We start from the raw sequence: 24109 nt of genomic DNA, 5'->3' as shown, positions 1-24109 counted from the left end.
ATGATCCACTTTCTTGGGTATTATTTCTGTTTCACCATTTGCAAGGATTCTTTAAAACTCTTCTGGTGAGGACTTGATATAATCAAGGTGATTATTCTTGCAATGTAGGTCACCAAGAAAAAAATCAATACACGCATGTTCTTTATTTCTCCAGCATCATATCTACTGATTTTGCCTTGTTACTAAAGATGCACAGACTTTTTTTGCCATTCTGACCCCAGTTATGGATGGTTTACAGATACCTGATCTTCAGTTTGATATAAAAAAAGAGAGAAACATTGCAAAGAAAATTCACTGTTAATGCTACGTGGACAGCTTCAAAAGCTGATACCTTACCTGCAGATTCTCATGCTTCCTGTCCCTTCTGTCCCTAGATAGAATCATTTGTATGGTGAATGTGAATTTAGTTCAGCTCAAAGGGAAAGCTTTCCTGTTTTGGGTAATTACAGAAGGAAGGGTAGTCAGCGTTGGCCTCTGCAGATCTAAAGGCATTACGTGGCAGAGAGCAACTAAATTTTGTGGCATGATGTGGCCTGATACGGAATGAACATGGACCAGCCCAGGACTGAACAAAGCCCAGAAACACTGTTAAAAGTGGATCTCTGTGAAAGATTTTCTGAAGATCCCATTTTGACAGTTCGGCCAGCAAGCTGACTCTTCCATCAGCCTCCAGATGCCTGCTTGCCTTCTGGTTCTGCACCCTGGGAGGAAACGAATCCGTCAGGCTGCTTTGTTTCAAACTGGGGTGAATGTTGGACACCACAGCAAAAGATCACAATACTTCTCCTGTAGGAGCCCAGAAGCAGTTACTTTACTTCCTGCAGCTTTACCTGAACGATACCGAATCCAAGACTGAAAAGATTGGGCAATAAACTGCTGGCTTGCAGTCACTGACCTTGCTGTGGACTTCAGCTCAGCAGCCTGCACTCACTGTGCGACTTTGCTTCTTGCTGTTTGTAATCTTTACCTTTGGGATCACAGCAGGTGGCTCCTCCATGAAGAAAACCACAATTACGGGCTTCTTCCGAGCTTACAAAAAGACCTGCAGTTGGTTTATGATTTACAGATGCCGGGCTCTGTGAAGCGATCTGCTTTTGAGAGGAAAATAAGAAGCTGATGAGTGACTGTGCTTTCTTGGTAATTCTGTTACAGATATTAAAACCTCCAGCTTCTGTGGAGTTGAACGCGAGGCAATGATCTCCCAAAAAGTGCGTTTGTGTTATTTGAGCTTGTGGGAGATCCAGCTGCGTTTAATCTGCACCTTGCGCAGTCTGTGTGGTCAAGCGCTGTGGTTACAGGCGCTACCAGAAACTTCAGTGCCCTCCGTCATTTTAAAAATCCCGTTTCTGTCTTCATTGCTCAGTGCTTCATGCTCTCTTTTCTTCAGAATACACACTGATTGCGTCTTGTAAACTGTGGTGTAGATTCAGATTACAAAATTACTGCTTTACTTACTCATTTCAGTTTCATGAACAGCCACCCATTACAGTGTTAACAGGGATGTGAGTGTGCACTTTATCTTTTCTTCTAAGGCAGAAACAAGAAAAAATGATTTATTTTCTGAAACAGCTAATAATTAATGAAAAGTATATTGTCACCTCCCCACCCCTTCTCCTGCTAGTCCAAAGAAAATGTTGAAGATCAGGTAAGTCCCTGTTACAAAGTTCAAAGCCACAATATGGTTCTGAGCAAAATCGGATTTTTTTCAAGTTATTGTGATATTTAAAATCTAGATAAATATTTTTTTTTTCCTCAGGCCTGTAAATAGAGGCTGCAACTTTGTAATGTCCTTCGACGGGTAAGTGGCACGCTTGATCGTTGTAGTTCATAGAATGAAGTCAGTAGGATGGGAGCTGGATACGTTTCTTTACTGAAGTTCCTGGGCACAGGACTCTGGCTCCCAGCATGTTTAAATACAAGCCGCCATGTTTGCCTCGCTGCAGACAGATTTCTGATTTTTTTTATATGAGTGATTCTGACATTTTATTTTCAGCCAGCGGAGAGGAAGCTCTCCGCTCTCACCTCTCAGCTGCATCTTCCCAGAGAAACCCTTGTAACCAAGCAAGGACCTTGCAGTTTCTTCTGTGTGTTCCTGCGGCTCTGTGCTGCCGTGTGATCTGCCTGCATTTCTGAGAGAGGGCACGATGAGCTTCATCTCCGCTGTGAACTGAAGCTCGGTGGCTTGGCCCCACTGTTCTCTCTGGGTTTACAGCATGCCCTCGTAAGGCTGTCTCTTGGATGCATTGAATCAAGACAGAGACCGAGTTATTCCTAGAGGCAGTGCAGCTCCATTTTTAATATTTTCCATGAAATATGTTTATATTTGAAGAAATAAGGAGTCTGTCACTTATTTTCAAAGGTACATGGTGCAAAAGGAAGGTCTAGAAGAGTTCTGAATCTTTTACAGGTAGAGTATAATAAAATTCACCCAAATACAGAAGCAAAGTGTGTGAGTTAAAATCAATCTGTGGTGATGCGTTTCAGTAGTAGATGTTTTTTCTGAATGCCTTTCAGTCTGTCTTGTCTGCCTCTACCAGTTTTGCCTTGGATTCTTGAATTCTCAGAGATATTTTAAGAGAAAGCATTCAATAATATTGATGGATTTCTTCCCTCCAAACCTGCCTTAATCTCCCTTTCAGTGTTTATGACCCGTGTCACTGAACAGATGGTAAAGTGCGGAAAGATCTTTAAATGTAAAGAGTTTAAGATCTTAGTTCAATTAAGTGTGTAGAGACATTTTCTTACACAAGCCAGAGGTTGGAAACAAGGAGATCTTAGAGCAGCATTTATAGACTTAAAAATCTTTATTTTATGCTGACATTTTTCTACAATAAAAAAAAAGTCATTATTATAGCTTTGCAAGAAAAATAGTTCAAATAGCTTTGAAAATGAAGATATCTTGGAAATTGAATTTCCTTTGCCAAAACCAGTGTCAGAATTGTTGGTAGTGTTTCTTAGTAGGCTACTGTTGTTATGTTTTAATCATTGAAGACAAAAACTGTTGAAATATCTCAAAGATGGTACATATTTTAAGTCCAAGTAAGTTAATATTTTTACAGTTTCATTGATAAAACATGACACAAAAAACTTAATACGTTTATTAAAGAAACAGTCTTCCTTAATGCAAAACCCACTCAAAGGCTCAAAACACCAAGCCTATTCTCACGCAATTAAAATAATTACATGTTTTTTTTCAGATGAGCTCAAGAGAACGAAGCATCATGGGTGGAGGCAGACTAATAGTTGTCATTATGTTAGTGCCGCTGCTGGGTCCCGGTTCCATGAATATTCCTTTATGTGAATACAATAATTTGAGGGATTTGGGGATCAGTTCATTGTAATAAGGTGATTTTCTAACCAGTTTTGGAAAGCTCTGGAAATATTCATGTTTGCGGTTGCTTACTAAAGCAGCTGTCTCAGGGCTTGCCCGTTGTGAATTCCAGTACTGGCACCAGGATGTGCCACTTAGAGCCGCTGCTCTTGCTCCCGGTGGAATTAGTGGCCTTGTAAATTGGTGCATACGGAAGGCAGATGCATTTCAGTCAGGCTGAATAGCTTGAGTATATTCTGAGCCAGTGCAGAATTTTCAGCTTTGGAGCGTCGTGGGTGAGAAACATGAGCTAGTGAATAACCTGGCTTCCACTTGGCCCGGGGAAAATGTGTGCCTTTAATCTGGAGTGTGGATTACTGCTCTTAGCGTTGCCGGCCAGATGGTCCAGCAGCCTGCGACAGCTATAGCTCTGTGTCCATGCCAAAGGTCAGTAGAGTGGGGCTGTGTTAGAATTAAGGAGAAGGCAGCTTACGGACAGTTGGGATAAGGCTGTGGTGCAGCCAGTGCTCTCCGTTCTGAGGCCGTGAACGGGCGATGGAATGAGTGCAGGAATTCTGGTTCTGAGTCTCCATGCATCTGGATTTTTGCCTTCCGTGGAACTTGCCAGACCATCTGAAAGTGGTTGTAGTGAATTCTTAATGTAACTAATGCAGAAGTTTTAGTTGTCAGTCAAAAATAGAAAATACAGCAGATGTTGTCTATGTTCCGTCAGCGTGTACTCCCCAAATGCCTCTTCTTGGGAAGAGGTCATACCAGAAACACAGGAGCCATTGCACACAGACCCATAGCAGTGGAAGAACATGGAGCACCGTGGGAACCCAAAGGCAAATGGCTCCAGCACCTGAGAAATGGAAACTAAGTCGGCTGGTCTTGCTGTCTAGGTCGTGCTGCTTTAGGCCTTTAGGAAGCAGCATTTCTGGGGGAGAGGGAAGAAACATAACTCACATTTAGAAGCAGTGAATGAGCATCATGATTTTGGTTCATCAAGTCAACCTTTCTGTGCTCCTCCTGTTCGTGCTTGTGTGTGCTGGGTTTTGAACCTTTGCTGTCATTCAGATGTGTTTCTAAACTGTACTTAGTGAAGTGCGTTTCAACGGGATTTCTTTGCTTTTATTTCCCTTAAAACCATCGCAGTGTTAGTACTCCAGGGCCAGTAACAGCCTGCTACCTCATATGAGGATCTGGGGCTGGGGTATCTACGATGTAACTGTACCTTCTGCGGTTTTTCCAGGGCTTTTTGACTGGTGTTTACAGCTGAGAGCGTCATGGGGAGGATGAAGGCAAGCGTGAGAGAGAGTCTACAGATCCATGGCAGCGTGCCAGATGATATTAAAAATGTTTCTTTCCTCCTTTTACTTTATGACTTGTGCTGTGGGTAGACAATAATTTTCTTTTTATTCTGCAGCCATTAGAAGCAAGATTTCCCTGGATAGGAAGTGGGAAATAGCGATGCCTATATTAAAGTTAGTTTTAAATTGCTGCCCATGCGTTTCTAAGTGTTTTAGAATCAGCCTCTTGTGATGAGGTTAGTTTGTTAATCTGGTAAACTGGGTCTGTAGTGTGTTCATGCAGGGATAAACGGAGCACATAGCTGTGAAGTTACAACTCTAATCCTTGGGGATCTGCAGGTCGATTCCAGTATCAGGTCTGTAATATTTAATGTCTCTGGTGATCAATAGGTTGAACTTTGCAAATGAGTTTATTAAGTACACCTCAAGTATTTTCTGTGACATTTTCAACTGGTGGACAGCTGAAGTATGGAAGTTGTCAGCGTGCCGTTGCCTGATATGTTCAGGCTTCTTGCGACGCTGTGAGCCTAATTTTCCTCTTGCGTGCCTTTGTTGTGTCTTCTGCTTGAATCCTGTTGCACAGAAAACAAAAGAGAGGTCAGAGGCTGGCCTGTGTATTTGAAATACCCTGCATTGGAATTTTCAGTTTTGTCTTTTCTACACTAAAGCCTACAGCTGTTTCCCTATGTATGAAATAATTTTTAAGACTTTTCCCCTCCCTGAGCAGTAAAGCCTGTACGCTGGGAAGGAACCCATCCATCCTGATGGATTGCATTAATGATAATCCCATTTCTCGCAGGAGGATCTCCATTTTGCTCACTTTTCTTCATCTTCCAAACCATGTGTATGTTGTGCTCCTGTATCTTCTGCAAGATGCTCTTTCTCTGTCTGATGGAGTCTGGCTTTCTGCTGTTCTTGAAGCAAATACCTTCTTTTAGATGACTTTTGACATTCTAGCATTGTTCATCAAGTGTTCTCAGTTCTGCTTTTAGCTGAGCCAATTTGCAGACTCAAACATTGTTGGTTTTCAGATCTTTTTGTGGCATCAAAAGCCTTTGTTACACTCAGAATAATACGTTTCTAAAGTGCCATGGAAAGAAGTCTTTAATCTGCATATTGTGTCAGGTGAGCAAGGTTTTTCTGAGGATGTCAAGTGAGGCAAGAATAGAAACCCTTTTCAATAGGCTTAGACCCTAAGTCCTGAGCTCAGTGTGCTTCAAGAGTTGGGAGAGGGATTATGCCACGGTTAACCCCTTGTTGTTTCCTTTTGCTTTCCCACACTGTTACCCAGTACCCAGCAGAATCAGTAAATGGGCTTTTCGAAAGGTTTTATTTTTCTCTGTTTATGTGATCGTCTTCTCAGGAGGCCTGAAGGATGGACTGATAGTGCAAACTAAAAGGATTTAAATTAACCTTCTCCAGGTGGGCTTTGCATTACGAATCTAAATCTAACTCAAATATTGATGTAGTTCTTCTTTTCTGGTGCTATAAATCACTGGCATTTCTCTACTCAAATGAAAACAAATCCACATTCAAAGTCCTTTTTGTGCAGAATTCTAATTCTGAACTGTGAAACTAGTATCTTGAGCAATGCTGCCAAAAGAGTTCTGTTTCACTCTCTGCCTTCCCTTTGTCCCCAGGCTGGTAACACAGAAATGGTTAATGCCGAATCTAAGATGTCCTTGCAGAATTACGTTTTGAATTTTCAAAGGAGTACCTTTTGCTGTCTGGCACACAGAGTGCCAGCTACTGAGATTTTGTTGAATGTACAGCCTGGAAGACTGCAAGGAATCCTTCTCATCGGTGCTGCAAGAGAAAAAAAAAAAGGAGCTAAACAGCCACAATACTTTTGGTTTATTGCAAAATTTTACCTTAACTCTGTCTTCTTATAATGGAGAGCCTTAACGTTTAGTTGTATCTCTTCCCTTGTGAGGTACAACAGTGTCATTCTCCCCATTTAAGATCTTATTTCTGTAGCATGGAAATTACCCGCGAAGCTGTTTACGGATTTATGTAAGAAATTCAGAGGAACATGGGGTAGAGCAGGTAATTAAGCTCACATTTCTCAGGTCTCATTCTGGCCCATGCTAGATCTTGCTTCCTCTGAAAAAAAGGACTAGGATCTGTGGAACAGTAGCTCGTGGGTTCTTGCCTTCTGTGGAGCAGTTTTCTGTTGTATGAGTGTATGCTTCTTTGCAGAAGTTGCTCCTCCTCTGATGAGAGCTATTTTGCATTTACCTCGCTAAATGACTCTTGAAAGATGCCTTAGGAGGGTGGAAGGCTATTGCCAAAGTGTTCGAACAAGCAGCAGAAGGTGACATGGGTGTACGTAGCTTTATTGCCACCGCTGACCCTTAGTGCAGACCCAGTTTGGTTTTTCTTTGGAGTTAATCTGTGGTGAAACTCTGAGTCCAGCCCAATGCAAGAACTCTGGGCACAGGTGGTGAGATAAACAACTTCTAATTGAGAGTGAATCATCTCTGGAATTAACTACTCTAAAGCTTTTTCAAACTGAGAAAGGAGGAGTAGGAAGCGCTTAATGAATGTGTTTTTAAACGGGCAATTTGTGTTCAGCTCATCAAGCCAGAAGCGTGTTAGGCTCTTGTGCGGATCACAGATGGCAAGAGCAATTGCGTATTGTACTGAAAACTTAATGTGGATTAAGAGGTTGTGATAACAGAAATGACAGATTTCTGTATCTGGAGTGTAATGGATGCATTTCAAATGGAATGAGGTAGTGATTTAGTGCTTTTTAAAAATTAATCCGTACCTGCTTTTCTCTGTCGGTTTTCAAGCCCCCTCGCTGTTCCTGGTTTCTGTGTACAGCGCCTGTTCTCTGCAGCTTGTCTCCTAAGCCAGCATCTTCTGCAGGGTGGTGTCGGTTTGCAAAGACATTCCCAAACGGGTTTGAGGTGGAAAGCTGTGCTAACATAGGCGCAGAACAAGAAAACATTTTTTCCTTAAACCTTTTTTTTTCCCTACATCTGTAACATGTCACCTAAATCCCTTGACTGGATAGGGCAGAACCACGGCTTTAGGATTAGTGCGTATGACGGATTTAGGGTTTCAAGCAAACATGCGTTGCTGTGTTTGCATCGTGTCTAGTTTTTACTGCCTAGAGAGAAATGTTCTGTCTTTTATCGGGCATCTTTTAAAATACTGAGGAGAACCTTCTGAGAAAAGATGAAGACGGTTACAATGATATCGTGAAGAGCTGCACAAGAAGAAAATGTGATTGTTCATTTTTTTTCAGACCTGGAAAGAGACTGAAGAGCTTAAGCACCCGCACAGATTCACAGTGAAAGGCAAGGGTGGCTCGGGAGGGCAGAAAGGGGAACGGATTTTACTGTTAACTTCGCACTTCTTTACTGCAATGGATATCGTTGGTTGCTTTTGAAGAGCAAGTAGAGCCCTCAGCAGGAGTGGGACTTGCAGATCTGTTACTAATCAAATATAGAAAAGGGGGACCTCTATGTGGGAATCGCTGTCGGAAGGAGGAAGCGGCGTGGAGAACCAACAGCTGTTAACTGGTATCATGTCTTGGTGGATGCTTAGCAGCTGATAATGTAGCAAAGGAGAGAGAATATCATCAGGAGCCCTCTCTGTCCAGGGATGGATTCATCTCCATGACATCTTGCCTCACGACCCTGTCTGTGTCCGTCGTGCTGCTGCTTTGAAACGTTGAACTGAAACCCACCCCATCCTCAAAATCAGACACATAGGTACGTCACATAGAGTAAAAAGGATTTTGCTGGGATTTTATATTCTAAATCTGGACAGGGGAGGAGGCCTACATTTACTGTGAAACTGCTCTGTAACAACCTGAAAAATACCACCGGATATTGGAAATCACCAATTATCTTGTTTGGTTTTTTTTTCTGATAATATTTTTATGCTATTGCATTGAAAATGTGTGCTACACCTTGATCTCTGCTGAGGCCTGCAATTGTTTTCAGTTCCGAAGCTGCCCTTTGGCTCAGATATGGATGCCTCAAAAAGTCCCTTGCGTCAAAATAAGTTCTCAGTGGCCCGTCTGGCTGAAGAGTTTTTCTGGGTTGGTGGCAGCATCGTAGCTTCCCCGAGGTGGAAAATCGGCCATATTGGTAAGATGCAGGCTGGACACCGGCCACTTAACTGAACAAGATAATCGTGAAAGGTTTCGTGTTTAAGTTTTATTTAGTGACAACTTTGTCTAGCAGTAGTGTGGGGGAGCGGAAAAGAAGAACTGGAGCCATAGCCTTAGTCCTGTTACTTTGCAGGTTGCTAGTGCAGTTCTTTTGGTTTTGAGGAACTTCTCAGTTACAGTTTCATTACTGATTTCTTCACATTCCTCTGGAAAAGCAAATGCGATGTTGTACGTTTTGACATGTGTGGACCTTCTGAAATTTTTTTACAGCATAGATGGAATCTATCTCCCTCTCCATACCCACAGTAAGATAGGTTTGCTACCTGCCAGGATTTGTACACCTCTTAACTCTTTGATTTTTCTTGCAGTATATGTAGTTTTCAGTCTTTGAAATCAGCGTTTATAAATATCTCTGTCTCTTCCATAGTAGTCACTGGACTCTTGGGAGGTTGTTTTCTGAATACTGATATACAATGGCAATATCTTAAGCTTCACTGGCTATCGGAGAATGGTCCCTTTCTGCTTTAGAGCAGCCTTTCTTTTAAATAGGTAATAAAACCAGCAAACCTCGTTGGAAATGTGGTTTCCTGTTCTAGTAAATGCATTTTAATAGCAGTCTTCCTGAGCCACTCATGGCTGATAAGGAAATCTGCAGTGGCCTTGACCAGAACCACCGGTTGCCTTGAAAGCACTTTTTTGTCCTCCTCATCTGTCAGCTTCACCAATCAAAGATTTATTTATTTTTCTTTTTAACAAGAAAGTAGGAGGTATAGCTTAGAAACTAATGGGAATTTTTGCAGCGGTCCAGAAATGCCATCCTACTCTGCTTCTGCGTCTCTCTGGATCCAGATGGCTGCTGGAGTCTCAATCGAGAGACGGAGAGCCGACAGACTGACCTGGAGTTAAGCACCCTAATTTCTAGAGGATTAACAGCATCTCTTCTCCCATTAACCTCTCCTTTATTAAGCGTTGTGTGCTTTAAGGACGGATGCAGTCTTGCGTTCTCTCTTATATTCAGCAAACACTCTCTCAGCCATTGCTGGCAGAATTATATAGAAATTTTCTTTTTCAAAGATACTTTAATTTTTTTTTTTTTTTTGCCAGTGAAAAGAATAGTGGAGTCCTGAAATTTATTGAGACTTGAGTCAGTGAGAGCGAGTAAGGGAGAAGAAGTTCTTGCACTGGTAGTAAGATGGTTGGTTTAAGAGGCTGTAGGAATGCAAAATGAAACAAATGAAGATGAATGAAGTTGGATGTGGTTTGTTTTGTAGTTGGATCCTGGCATAACGATGTGAATCAGCCTGCTGCACCCAGTCTGGGAACACTGTAGACAGAAAACCTTAGCTTAACTCTTGATCGTGCCACTCGCTGCTTGACAATGTCTCCTGTTCTGGTTTTGGGTTTGTTTTTTTTTTTTTTGTTCTATGTGGGGTTTTTTGTTTTTGTTTTTGTTTTTTTTTTAATTGGTTGCTTGCGGTTTTTCTTTTGGTTTGGGAGTTTTCTTTGTGTGTGTGTGAAATAAAATCCACCCAGTAGGGACAGTCCAGTTTTCATGTAAGAGAAAACCGAACCAGTATGTCCCTCAGTGAGTTCATGTTGTAAGGAAAAGACTGTATTTTAAATATGTAATAGTAAAGAAAAAATAAATATACAATAAGTAAATAAGTAAAGTTTAAAGACTATAAATAAAGATAAGATGGTTTGCCTCCATTATATACCACAGGATGCTAAAATCTCTATGTAGCAGAAGTCGGTTTTAATAGCAATTCATTTGGTTCATAAGGCATAGTGTCAGGTAGGAATTACTACAAATGTGTTCCGTTCGCGTAGGTGCCTGTATACGAAGCAAAACCAGGTTGCTGCAGCAAGAGTTAACGTTAAAGCCATTGCTTGAGTGAATGTCTTCAGGCTCAGAAGTGACATTCTCAGAACTTTTATGAGGGCAGTGGTACGGTGAACTGTCATGGAGATGCTCACAGAAATCAATTGTACAGTTCCTATGCAGAATTTTCAACATATCTTCTAATTCCAAGACTTTTCAGCTGAACAGAATTCCCACCACGCTGTACTGGATATATTTTATATATTACATATTTTATATGTATTTATGTTATTATATTTGTATATGGATTTTTAAAAATACTTGATGGCTCCTGTCTAGACTGAAACTGCTATTCCTGGCAGGAATAGTTGGATCAGTCAGTTTTTGGTTTACCTATTGGTGTGCCGGTTATAGCTGCAAAGCCACTTCCAGTGAGACATTTTAAAAATCTAGCAATTAAAATATCTCAATGGATTTGCAGTGCTGAATATATGACTAGTGTGGGAGTCCTCTGCTTGCACGTGGGAAAGCTGGCTTGCTCTGGTAATATTTTCAGGGAACAACTTGCCCTTAGAGTGCATGTGTGCTGGAGGGGTGTTTCTAGGCTCACCAACATCTTCTGCATCTTCACCATCTTCTGGAGGCCCCACAGAGAAATAAGCCTCTGAATTTCGTTTTCCTCTCCTGACAGTACGTAGAAGAGCGGCCGGTTTAGCCAGGATCAGGATACGTCGTGTCAGAGCCTGTCAGCAGCGCGGAGCTGGGCTGAGCGGTGTGGTGGTGCTGCCCTTCTGAAAGGGGAGGCTGGCCAGGGCCAGCGCTGTGCGACACAGCCCGCGGCCGCAGTCACGTTTGGATGGGAGGCTTTTGACAAGGCTGGTCCATGTATAAAAATACTCAGTGACTCAATCCTTCTAACTTCTTTTCATCCTCACATGCTAAAATACTCCCACTCCTTCTCACATTTACATCAAACCCAGAAACTCCGAAAAGACAATATTGCTACTGAACCATAAATAATTAACAGATGTTAGAACATCTTTCTAACAATAAGCACGAAAATAGGCTCTTTGTTTATTTCTTGTATCAGGACAAATTGTGGGGATTTATGATTTGTGTAGTTTTGTTATTTATTGTTACTTTAAAACTTTTTATGGTAGCTGTAAATGTTACTATGAACTAGGAAAAAACGCTTGGAGTCTTTTCCCCGCATCAGTCTAGTGTCGCTCAGTGAGAGCAATGGACTGGAATGAAGTGTTCCGTGTTCGTTCCCCGCTCCGCTGTGACATTGCTTTTTGCCGCAGTACAGAGGTCTGTCTTCTCTCTCTCTGTATTTTGTCCAGACACAAATTGAGGCAACTCATTAGATCAACAGAGAGCGAACCTCAACTGGATTCTGCAAAAAAGTACCATTGATGTGCAAAATATTATTTAACTCAGAAGAAAATTCAGCCTTAACTGAAGATAGGAGCCATTTCTTCCAAAAAATGGTTCATTGCAAGGCTGAGGGGTTTTTATTTGAAGTGTAGAAACAAATCCTTAAAGAAGGTATCTGAACAATGGTAAGGAGAAGCAGTTACACTTGCCTCCTGTCAGTGTGCTGTTCTCATTTACCTGCTGTGAAAGACTTCAGAAGAAAAAACCTCATTTTTTGTTTGATATGAGCACCACTATGATTTTTTTTTTCCCCTTTGGTATGTTTCAGTGCACATGTGTACGTGGAGATGTGGAGGTGCAGTTCCCCTCTCCATCTCAATCTCCCGGTCTTTGGCTGGCCATGCCTCTGCGTTACCTTACAGGTTTTCCTCCTTTCGTGTTGTTAGGATCCGGAAAAGCTGCTGCTCTTCTCCTGGCACAAGAAGGAAGATGTTTCTTGTGCTTTCCTTTCCTTGAGTCACCAAAACCAAAAGATAACAGATGGTTAAAACAAGTGTTCGGTATGGCCTGAGCATTCAGTTGCCCGGTGCGCAGAACAGAGCTGAACTCGGGTCTGTGTCTGCAAACACAAGTTGCCATCGTGCGTTGCATCACCAAAGAAGGATCCCGTGTCCGGATCAGCTGGAACTGGGAGCAGAGTGGCTGCTGAGGTGCTGTGTGCTCTGGGTGGGGCTGGGTGAGCGATCCTGCTACAGGCACGAACAACTGCATTGAAAAAGCTATCCAAGGGTGCTTATTAACATTTCAACAGCTGAAGAGTATGTTCTTACTTCACATAAAAGCAAAATAAATATCTGTTGTATAAACTGTACTCTTATTTTGGTGCTTCTTTATTATTTTGTGCTTTGTAACAGGTGAGGTGTTCATACTTCTCTCATTTCTCGGTTTTTAGTAGGGCTCCTGAGCTGTAACACAACATTTGCGTTTACAGCTACTACCTGCTGGCCACATCGATTCCATCTAAGGGCGTCTGTGATTGAAAGCAAGGGACCAGCTTTACGAAATAAAATGTTAGATGAGAGATTACATGTTCTTAATTTAACACCTTCTCTCCGTATTTCATTAAACAATGTACTATACAGAATTGTGGCTTTCAATTTGAATTTTCTTTTATTATTAGTGAACGGCTTTCAAATGAATCTATTTTGTTGAACCTTCTTTTCTTGAGTAAATTAACTGAATTTGTCTGAATATGAGCTCTAAAGCACAGGAAGATAAATTAATTTTTTTCCATTTCTTTTTACTCTGCTTTGCTTCTCTTGGGTATTTTTGCTTTCACATTTACAGATAAGTCCACAGCTGTGAAGAATCTTTTTGACTTTTTGATCATATAACCTGAGCTCTTATATTAGACAGTACAGGAAATCTTACCCTTTGTAATTTAAACCATTAATTTGGCAGCTGCTTGTTATATTTTCTTCCTGAAAAGGCAAAATGTGAGAGCAAAGTCTGATTTACTGATATCACTTTTTTTCTCTCTTCAGTGGAAAGATGTATGAGTTCCATGCAAGCTGGTACCCAAATGATCAAACTCCGTGGCAGTTCCAAAGGGCTGGTCCGCTTCTATTACTTGGATGAGCACAAGTCATGTATTCGCTGGAGACCCTCTCGAAAGAACGAGAAAGCTAAAAGTGAGTGTCAACCGCAGAACCTTTCTTCTGATTCCTTTTAGAGTCTTGCCCTCTTATAAACAAGTCATAGAATCATTACGGTGGGAAAAGACCTCTGAGATCATCAAGTCCAACTATCAACCCAACACCACCATGCCTACTAAACCATGTCCTGAAGTGCCACGTCTACACTTTTTTTGAACACCTCCAGGGACGGTGACTGCAACACTTCCCTGAGCAGTCTGTTCAAACGCTTGACCACTCTGTCAGTAAAGAAATTTTTCCTAATATCCAATCTAAACCTCCCCTGATACAACTTGAGACCATTTCCTCTAATCCTATAACAAGTTACTTGAGAGAAGAGACCAGCACCCACCTTCCTACAACCTCCTTTCAGGCAATTGTAGAGAACAATAAGATCTCCCCTCAGCCTCCTCTTCTCCAGACTAAACAATCACAGTTCCCTCAGCCGCTCCTCATAAGACTTGTTCTCCAGACCCTTCACCAGCTTCATTGTCCTTCTCTGGATGTGCTCCAGCACCTCAGCGTCCTTGTACTGAGGGGCCCAAAACTGCACACAGTATTCGAGGTGCGGCCTCACCACTGCTGGGTACAAGGGCATGATCACTTCCCTCCTCCTGCTGGCCACGGTGTTCCTGACGCAAGCCATGATGGTGTTGGCCACTGCTGGCTCATGTTCAGCCAGCTGTCAACCAGCACCCTCAGCTCCCTTTCGCTGGGCAGCTTCCAGCCGCTCTTCCCCAAGCCTGTAGCGTTGCATTGGGGTTGTTGTGACCAAAGTGCAGGACCTGGCGCTTTGCCTTGTTGAACCTCATACAACTGACCTCGGCCCGTCGATCCAGCCTGTCCAGGTCCCTCTGCAGAGCCCTCCTACGCTCCAGCAGATCAACGCTCCCGCCCAGTTTGGTGTCGTCTGCAATGAGCATAAAGGATTTGGTTCATTCACAGGTGATCAAGAAGAATGTTGTACTTGAATTTAAAGGGCAGTAAATGATTTTATGATTAATAGTTTATGAAGATTAAGCTGCTGTTGTTAGCTATGCGTGTTGCAGCAGCGTAGTATGTTGTAAATGAGTTGCAGGCACAACCTGTGTGCATTGGGGACCTCTCAGTAGGAGGTTTAGGCCTTTTCACTACATGATTTCTGCCCAGGATAAATGTGTCCTGTCTGACCTAGGGCGTGCACACAGTCATTAACAAACTACATGCTTTTGTCATTCTAGTTTCTATCGACTCTATTCAGGAGGTTTGTGAGGGGAAGCAATCGGAGATCTTTCAGCGCTATGCCGATGGCAGTTTTGATCCCAACTGCTGCTTCAGCATCTACTATGGAGACCACATGGAATCTCTTGACCTGGTATCTTCCAGTGGAGACGAAGCACGCACCTGGATCACAGGGCTGAAATACCTGATGGCAGGGATCAGTGATGAAGACAGCCTCTCAAAACGCCAAAGGACCAGAGACCAATATCCTTCTTGTACTGTCTGAGAGTATTTCCCAGTGGTGGAGAGCTATCAATAGCGTAGGCATTCCTTGAACTGTTTGTTTTGCTAAAAGTAAGCAGTAGGCTCAAAGCTTCAAAGCAGTTCCCACTGTATTTATTCCCTGTTTTCAGAGACCGAGAGAGGAGTCCTTGAGGAGGATTGTTCTGGGCAAGATTTGGAGATGAATGGCTGGAGTGCACTGAAAAACACACAGGTATATTCTTTCATGTGTTACTCCCAGTGTAAAGCTGTCCATTTCATTTGGATATACAGGACAGAGCGTGATGCAACGTTGCAGTTTGCTCAGAAGTCAGTTCTTCTGTCCTGCAGTACAGGTAGGTAGCACGTGCTGCGTGTTGAGCATAGCAAGTCTAGAAACTTACTGAAATAACACGAGTAGAATTATATTATATTATGTATTACATTGAACTTTCTTTCATCCCCAGCCTCATATACAGTCTTTCCTAACGGGAACAAAATCATAGGTGCATAATGTTCAGTAATATCCCTTGATATTCCATGCTGTTCCTTAACTCCTGTTCAATGTGGTTGAAGCAGACATTTGATGAGGCGGATAAAAACGGTGACGGCAGTCTGAGTATTAGTGAAGTGCTGCAGCTAATGCACAAACTGAACGTGAACCTACCCCGCCAGAAAGTCAAGCAAATGTTTAAGGTAAGAAATGGAAATGGGTTGAGCTGCTGGAGATGTAACATGGAACCTAACAGGAGACATTGTAAATACTTCAGCAGCTGGTTCGTTTCCACTCTGCTGAGAGATTGTACACAGTCCATTTGGTAAATTGAAGAGAGCTCCAGAAACACGTCACAGACAAATTGTTATTCATAGAAAAAGGCATTACACCAGGTACCTTCTGGTGTTACATAACGTAAATACACACAATACAAAGATTACTTTTTTGCTGTACTTGTTGATCTGAAACTCAGTCACGTTTCCTCCTCTGGTTATGTTCTCTCTAACAGATATCATCCAGTAAAGTATCCGATATCCTCCAGTAACCGGTACTAATAAAATATCCAGTGTGCAAACTTCCGTATCGGTCATGTTTTTTGCACTGCTAAGAGCTATTTGTTTGACAATGCATTCTGCTGACCGTGACCCAATTTACTGAGCAACTGAGCTATGGAGATGCGCATGCTTTCATAATCCAAAAGTTTGCTGTGTGAAGGACCTAAGCAGAAGTTGAATCCATAGTTTTCAGCGTAGCGAACTGCCATGACTTTAGCACTACTCTGAGTCAGGGACATCCCAGTATGATTTTCCAGCAGCTCTGGTATTTTACATAATGTTCTCTTGGAAAGGCTGTGAGAGGTTGTTTCAGAGAAAACTAAATACTGGAATTCCAGTAGCACCGAAAGAGATCAAATACCTATCTACCAATGGCTTTCTAGACAGTCTAAATCCATCCAAGGCATTGTGTGTAGCTGAATATGTGAGTTTTGCCTAACTTAAGGCAGGGAAATGTTATAAGCCGTGTTTCACAAAACTGAAGCACGACTAAGCGAATTGCGTAAGGTCACACAAAGATCTGTGGCAAGGCAAAGGTAATTCTGTTCCCTGCTGGTGCTTGCAGACTGAGCCATCTTTTATTCCGAGCATTTACTGAGGTTGTGCAACCCCTGGGCAGTTTGCGATCGATACAAGACTGATTAAAGATTTCTTGAAGTTCATGTCTTCATTTTCCAAAGCTTTTACTCTTGTTTTGAGTGATTGTTCCTGGCTTGATAAAGTACTTATGGAATGAAACTGCTTGGACACATACTGTTTCCTATTGCTGTGGAGCTAGAAGACCGCTTTGAAACAAGTGGCACTTTTGGTATTGCCAAAGTGTAAAGATCCCTTTTTTATTTTTAATCCTGCTTTTAATGCACTAGGGCAAGAATATTAGAAAGCTCCTGTCCTGTGAAACAGAAACCTGAAGTCATTTCAGAGTCTTTGGAATCATCTTACTGATTCCTGCTAGTGAATGACTGCTCTTGTTTTTGACACCGTCTCTGCTAAGATGAAAAAATTCGACTCTGTTTATCATTTAGGAGAGATCTATATCATTCTACTGAATTTAGTATTCCCTAGAGAACTACCTACTTGTATGTGAAGCTGATCCATACAGAGAGGGATGGTAAGAAATGTAAACCCTAAGCTTCAACATTTAGATGGTGTTAAGAACCTTGAATGAAAGTGAAACCATCACTTTTGGTGATGACAGCCACTAATTATAGAATTGTTCCATTGCTAAAGAACAATAAAAATAAAAATAAACAGTCAGCTGAGGCTTTATCTTACAGTTTATAAGTCTTGCGCAAACAAACTTTAGTATAGCCGCTCTTGTTCCTTAAAGAACTTCCAGAATGTTGCGTAGCTCAGTGAGCTCTCTGTGCAGACTCGTGGAAACGTCGTTTCCTGCCCGGGACGGGTAGCTCGGTGTGGGATCAAGGAGAAGGCGAGAACAGTGGCCGTCAGCATGACTTCTGATAAGTCAGGTATTTTAACACAAACCTGAACAATAATTGGATGTGTACAATTGGATGGGTGATTTTGTATTCCCTTTGAACACGAAACTGTCATTCTTGTAACTCTTTGACAAAAGAAAGGAAGGCGAAGCGATCGCTTCCCTCAGTTAGAAACCAATGCAGCCGCTGCGTTTTGCCGTGGACAGTTACAGACCCACTTCATGGCCTCTTAACCATAGTAGAAGAGAAGAGTGTTGGAGAATAATTTGGGTAAGGAATGTAACTTGGAAATCTTCTGACTAGTCTGACTGGGGAAAAAATGAACCTTGAAAGCTGCGTTCTCCATGGCTGTGTGTATTTGTTCTAATGCCTCCCGGTTGAATGTTTTTTCAGCTTGCATCTCTTTCTGCTCTTTCCTTCACCCTGCTGACAGCTGACGCTGAAGCCTGTCTGATTGCATCTTCTGTGCAATGTCAGTTACTCTGTGGGTCCGCAATGGTAAAATATGCTCAAATGGCGCATGGAAAACAGGGTAACTCTGCAAACCACGGCAACTCAAGGGTATGGGAGGGAAGGAAAGGCTACTGGAAAGTTTTCCGTAATTCGCTGGTACAGTTATCCTAGTGTACGCGTCAGGCTAGTATTTTACCTGTAGATTTGTCCCTGCTGTTGCACATTATTGCATTTCAACACCATAGACATTTTCAAATAGAAAAACATTTTTCAGTGGAAGGAACTGCTGGTCACCAGAAACTGGCAGATACCCTCCCCTTTGCCTTTGCTCTTGTTCGGGGAAGAAAAAAATGTCAGTTTGTCTTTCACTTCTACAGGTGATAAATTATCCAGTTGATGAATTTAGAGCTGTATGATTATGACCCTAAACAATTTCACATGAGGCTATTCCATTAAACACCAGTTTGTGCAAAACAGATGTCTGCTGCCAGCGGAAAGTTATTTAAATTCTGAAAGTACCGGCTATTGGCATGAACGGTTGCAGTTCTGTCTCTGCAAGAGTACGTGCTCCTGTGTCAGGTCCTGGTTGTTTCTGCACGCAGAATGGGTGCCCCTGGGGTGCAGGCTGTACCTTCTGAGGGTATGGGAGGGGAGGGCTTCTCACCTGGTTTAATTTTCTGGTTCAGTGTCTGGACGGGGTGTGTATGGACCTTAAGAAACTTATGTACATTTAGGTGCCTGAAAATCTCACAGGTTGAATGGCGGCTGTTTGAGCACTGCTTCATGTGTACTGCAAAGTCATCCTAGCCCGGTGATCGCTGGATTTTCAATAATTCAGTTCTGGGACACATTCCAGGCTCAAAAGCCTTTGAGAATCATGCATGTACAGCCAGGGAACATCAAGGGATTTTACCCATTACTTTTTTTTTTCTTCAGTATTTTTCTTTCATACCAGCAAGTACTAGGCTAATGGATGTAGCTCAGTGAGGAACTGAGTTTAAAAACTCATTAAAATTAGTCAATTAAAGTGACTCTCTTTCCAGGATGAACCATAGGATTGATGCAAACCGAATAGACGAGACTGGGTAAAACTTTCCTGGCAAAAAAAAATGCGCTTATTTTATGCTATGTTCTGTTTTTACTGTTTGTAATCAATGGCAATTACTGCACATATTGAATGCTTTAGAAATACCGTTAACGAGGAAGAATAGGTTTGCTTTTTCCACATGCAACGCATAGTTAAACTGACTGGCCTCAACTGAAAATGTCATTGCTCTTTGAGAGCTTAGAATTGGAGTATTAAGCAGCCTTGAAATTAAAAATCAAATCTCTTGGTTAATGAAATAGCTACACCAAGTATTTTAAGATAGAATGGGGTAGGTTATATGTAGGTCTTGAAGACAGTTACCTGGAATGTTAATTTTTCTAGTTTAAAAAGTAGTGAGTTGTTTAAAAAAATCTTGCTACACTTACAATGGGAAAAGCCATTTTTATTAGCTACTTCTTGCCCACAAACACATTCATATTTTCACCTGGGGCTCATTTCTAAAGAAGCTTCATCTGTGACTTCACGGCGACTCGTTCTTCCAGCCGCTTCCTCCATAGCGCTGCCAGCTTCCGTGTTGTGGCCGAGACAGGCTCGGCAAAGAGACAAAATAGTGAGGTCTGTCAAGACTGAAGGGTAGGGAGCAAGCGTGGGGTGTCCTTTGGGAGCAAGGAAAGAGGAGACAGTTTGTGTCAGTTTGTAAAAATCTCTGTGGGTGCATTAGAATAAAAGGCAGGGCGATGGCAGTGCTTGGCTCTTGGCAAGGAACTGTGCGCCGACACCTGCGTGCCGGGACAGAAGTGCGTTGGGAAGGCTGCTCGGTGCTTCTGTCCCTGGGTGTGAGAGCTTGTTATCAGCATTTTCCTCAACTGATAAAGTGCCCATGTATGGCCGTACGTGAAGGAATTGGTGAAAAACATGAAGATTTGGTAAAAAATTGCCTGATTTACTTATTTTTAAATTTTGTGTCCTGAAATGTGCCTAAACTCGTCTACAGTGAAGGTGAGCAAAGCAGTATGCTGGCAACTCCCTTACTGAGAACAAAGCAGGGAGTGCTGGAGAAGCTTTTTTTTTCATAAAATATGCAAGTGTTGCCTGTCCTGTCTGGGAACCATTGGATTTTCCCCTGGCAGAATTTCTCTTTAATTTTTTCACGCTTTTATGAACAGGCTTTTAGGAAACACGGTAATTCTACAATCTCTCCTCCAATTAGTTGTGTCACTGGGTGGGTCCCATTGCGATCAGGCTCTCACAAGATTTCTTTGAAGAAATTCTCTCTCTGCTGTGTGCAAACAGTAAGTAGTGTTGCGGATAGAACTGAAGGTGGCTTGGGTCACAGGCTGGGGCACCTGACCCCCAGAGGTGAAGAACCAGCAAACATACGTGTCGTAGGGGATAGCTATACCACAGAATATAGTGGCATTTACTGATTATTTTTTCTTTATTTGAAAAATTAGCATTCTTGCAGATCTTATTAGTTTATGACCGTAGATTTACTAGATATCCTCCCAAATCCTGGATATAAAATTAATTTCAAGATGACTTGGGTTCTCATTCTTCTCAAGAAAATGTGCCTGGGTAATTCTGCCAGACATAGGCATGTTCTGTTCTGTGCTGCAGAGTACGCTGTCTTCATTGCCATAGACAGAAGAAATCCTTCAAGCAGGGTTCCCTGTGGAACAATTAAGACATTAGAAGTTGTTTCTTGGCTCGTGCTCTTACGCATGTATTTTAGAGGTTCAAAGCAGAAAGCTATGCAAAGCATCCGTATGACAACATCTGCCTGATGAATCAGTCTGTTCTAGCGGGCCGTACAGTGAGTAGCTGTGTCGGGCAGCGTCAGCCTGCATTTAATTTCATTATTACTTTATTCTCATGCAGAAATTTGTTTATTTAAAGTTTGTTCAGACTATTGCGGGGCAATTGAGTGTCTCATTGCCTTATTGCTGTGTAACGCAGGAGGCTGATACGGACGATAACCAGGGCACGCTGGGCTTTGACGAGTTCTGCGCCTTCTATAAGATGATGTCAACGCGGCGCGATTTGTACCTGCTAATGCTCACCTACAGCAACCACAAGGACTACCTAGACACGGATGACCTGAGACGCTTTTTGGAGACTGAGCAGAAGGTAAGCCCTAGCCAGGAAAGACTTCCAGTCCCTGTGCCTTTCTGTTTGCCATTGGGAATGCATTGCTTTTTCACAGGGGTGCAAACTTTGTTGTCGTGCGTGTGAAAAATGGACAGCTGGATGCCTCTTGATTTTCGTCTTGTAGGCTGACGTGACTATTTATTGAAGCTTCTTGCTCTCACTACCTCTTTTTTTCTGTAGGCTCTTTTGTTGTCTCCCTAAATAGAGTCTCTAGTTTCTTTTTCACGTGTTCTCTTAGGACCGTTCCACCAGCATCTGTCTTTTCCCAATGTTCAGTACCCAGGTGCAAAGACGGTGTTTCTGGCTCTGCTTTTAACTTAGTGCATTGTCCATGAGGAGACACTGAATTACTTTGTCACATTATTTCAGTGTGTAAATTAGAAGATTATGTTTTTGAAGAGCTGTTGAGAGGATTATTCAAGTCTGGAAAGCTTTTTGAGGATATATTGTAGTACATATTAAATTGTCTCTTGGTGCTTTAACTCCATTGCTGGAGTGAGTCTTAAAGACTGTTTTCCCATTTTGTTGATCTGAAACAGGTGAAGTATTGTTGTCTGACAAGCCAGGTAGTGTGTATATGATCTGTATAATAATATGGGGGGGTGTGGTGGTGGCAGCAGCCGGTAGATAATGATAAGCATGGTATTTAATGTTGCTTATGAATCTGAGACATTTTACAGCTCCTCAGAGATGTTAATTCACAGCTTTATAAGCTCTGCTATTCAGGTATTGAGGTGTTCCTGTACTTAGAGTGCTTAGAGTTGTTTATGCACATTCAGCAAAATACCAGCAAACTACGTGCTGGGTTGCAGTAAACGCCACCCACTTGTGTTGCTGGGTTTAGCGAGGGGCTAGCCTACATCAGTCAGGTTAGAAATTATCTCCATCAGTCACTTGTGCACATTGAAGTTACGGAAGTCCATTTTCTGTCCATTTTCTGACAGTTTGTATATGTTTTGATGAAAAAGGAACCTAGTGTTGATGTATTCTTATTTTCTAATGATGAAATGTGAAAGTTTCTTGCCTCTGTGTGTGGTGGACCACATACGTGCCCGCTGCTCTGCTTCCTCCATCACTGACTTGAACCTTTATGGTGTTAGGAATCTTTGCAGCCAAGCTACCTGGAAGCCTAACACTTTTACTCCCGTCCCAAATACCCCTTGGTCAGAACAAGTTTGGGTCTTTCTGGTATATAGTAATTTGGCAGACCAGAAGATGGCAAGGCATCTAATATCTGTACCGTGAGGACATTGATCCATTGGAATAGGTTGCCTGGAGAGGTTGTGCAGCCTCCATCCTTGTTGGTTTTGAGGAGCAGGCTTGGCAGTGCTCTAAGCTAACTGATGTGACCTTGTAGCTGACCCTGCTTTGGGCAGGATTTTGGGCTGAATGACTTCCTGAGGTCCTTGAACAATCCTGTGATCTTTCATCTAGAGACTTGTGGAAGATTCTGAAGTGAGGAAAAATAATTGGACAGCAAGATGCAGTCAGTGCAGGAACAAATGCATTGACTACTCTTTGCCTTTTTTTTCTGTCATGATCTCTTTTGAAGCTGCATGCCTGTAAATCATAAATCTCCATCAGTTTCAAAAGTTGTCTAAAAAAGGAATGAATAAAAAAGCCACCTCTCTGGCAGTTATCTTTTTAGGTCAGTGGGGTATGTTTCCATTTCATTGGTCAATTGATCCTCCAGATGATGTAGAGGAAGGTGAACACTAGCCACGGGACACGAATCAGCTCAGCTAATCACTGACATGGACAGCTCGTGCCAGTGGGGCTTCCCTCCCTTGCCTCGTGCTACTCTTTCCCATACAATATGGACAGCGAAAAATAAGTGTGTTCATTCTGCGCGTCTGGAGCTGTACCAGAAAAGCCTTCTGGTGTTCCACAGCTTTTTCTTTTGAACCCAGCAAACATATAACGTACAGGCAAATAAAGGGTTAGGGTTTTTTTTTCCTTCCTTTTTTACGTTTATTAATTCGATTTTAAATTACTCCCAGAAAAGGCATTGATCTGGTAGTAGATATGCTGGTGGTTTCATTTCCCCCTAAGCAAAGATTCCACGATGCCAAAACAGTCGTCAACGTGGTCACTTGATTGGCAGCCCCCTCTGGTGACAAGGGCTGTGTGTTCACGTGTCATGGGCAGCATCTGATGGAGAGGATTTGCTGGGCCACTCAGGACAGGAATATTAAATAATAGCTGGGATAATAATTAGAGGATAAATCAACAGTAAATAGAAGGGATATTAAATAGTAGTGTTAAAGTTGAATGATGAAAACATTGCAAGATAAAAAAAGCTACAGCTTATCATAAATGGCCTTTTTCTTATAAATGCTAACATTTGTAAACATGCATTTCCCTTTATCATAGACTCATAGAATAGTTTGGGATAGTAGGGACCGGTAAAGGCCACCCAGTCCAACCCCCCTGCAAGGAGCAGGGACATCTCCAACCAGATCAGGTTGCTCAGAGCCCCGGCCAACCTGGCCTGGAATGTTTCCAGGGATGGGGCATCCACCGCCTCTCTGGGCAATCTGGGACAGTGCTTCACCACCCTCAGCATAAAGAATTTCTTCCTTATTTCCAGTCTGAATCTACCTCCCTCTATTTTAAAATCATTGTCCCTTGTCCTGTCACAACAGGTCCTGCTGAAGAGTTTCTCCCCTTGTAGCCCCCTTTAGGCACTGGAAGACCACTCTAAGGTCTCCCCGGAGCCTCCTCTTCTCCAGAGTGAACAGCCCCATTTCCTCGAGGAGCTTTCTGAGAGCATTATGTCCTGTTTTCCTGTTACCCTGCTAGTAACTGATTTTTCTGTCTGCTGCATAAAGATGAGCCTTTTTTTTTTTTGTTTGATTTTGAAGTAAA

At 42.3% G+C, this 24109-nt stretch overlaps 1 protein-coding gene across 1 annotated transcript in view; it reads left to right on the top strand.

The window, feature by feature from the left end:
• The window catches only part of PLCH2 (phospholipase C eta 2), a 102093-nt gene that overhangs the window by 49533 nt on the left and 28451 nt on the right, over positions 1–24109 (top strand). The window contains exons 5-8 of the mRNA XM_086764471.1: positions 13490–13636; positions 14860–15103; positions 15667–15796; positions 21050–21220. Coding sequence (XP_086620597.1) covers positions 13490–13636; positions 14860–15103; positions 15667–15796; positions 21050–21220 — 692 coding nt within the window. The remainder of the gene's footprint in view (positions 1–13489; positions 13637–14859; positions 15104–15666; positions 15797–21049; positions 21221–24109) is intronic.

The sequence above is a fragment of the Chlamydotis macqueenii genome, chromosome 21, assembly GCF_036417535.1.
Source record: "Chlamydotis macqueenii isolate bChlMac1 chromosome 21, bChlMac1.mat, whole genome shotgun sequence".
In the NCBI taxonomy this organism is placed as follows: domain Eukaryota; kingdom Metazoa; phylum Chordata; class Aves; order Otidiformes; family Otididae; genus Chlamydotis; species Chlamydotis macqueenii.
Note: the sequence above shows the minus strand (reverse complement) of the source record. Positions and strands in the feature narration are given on the sequence as shown.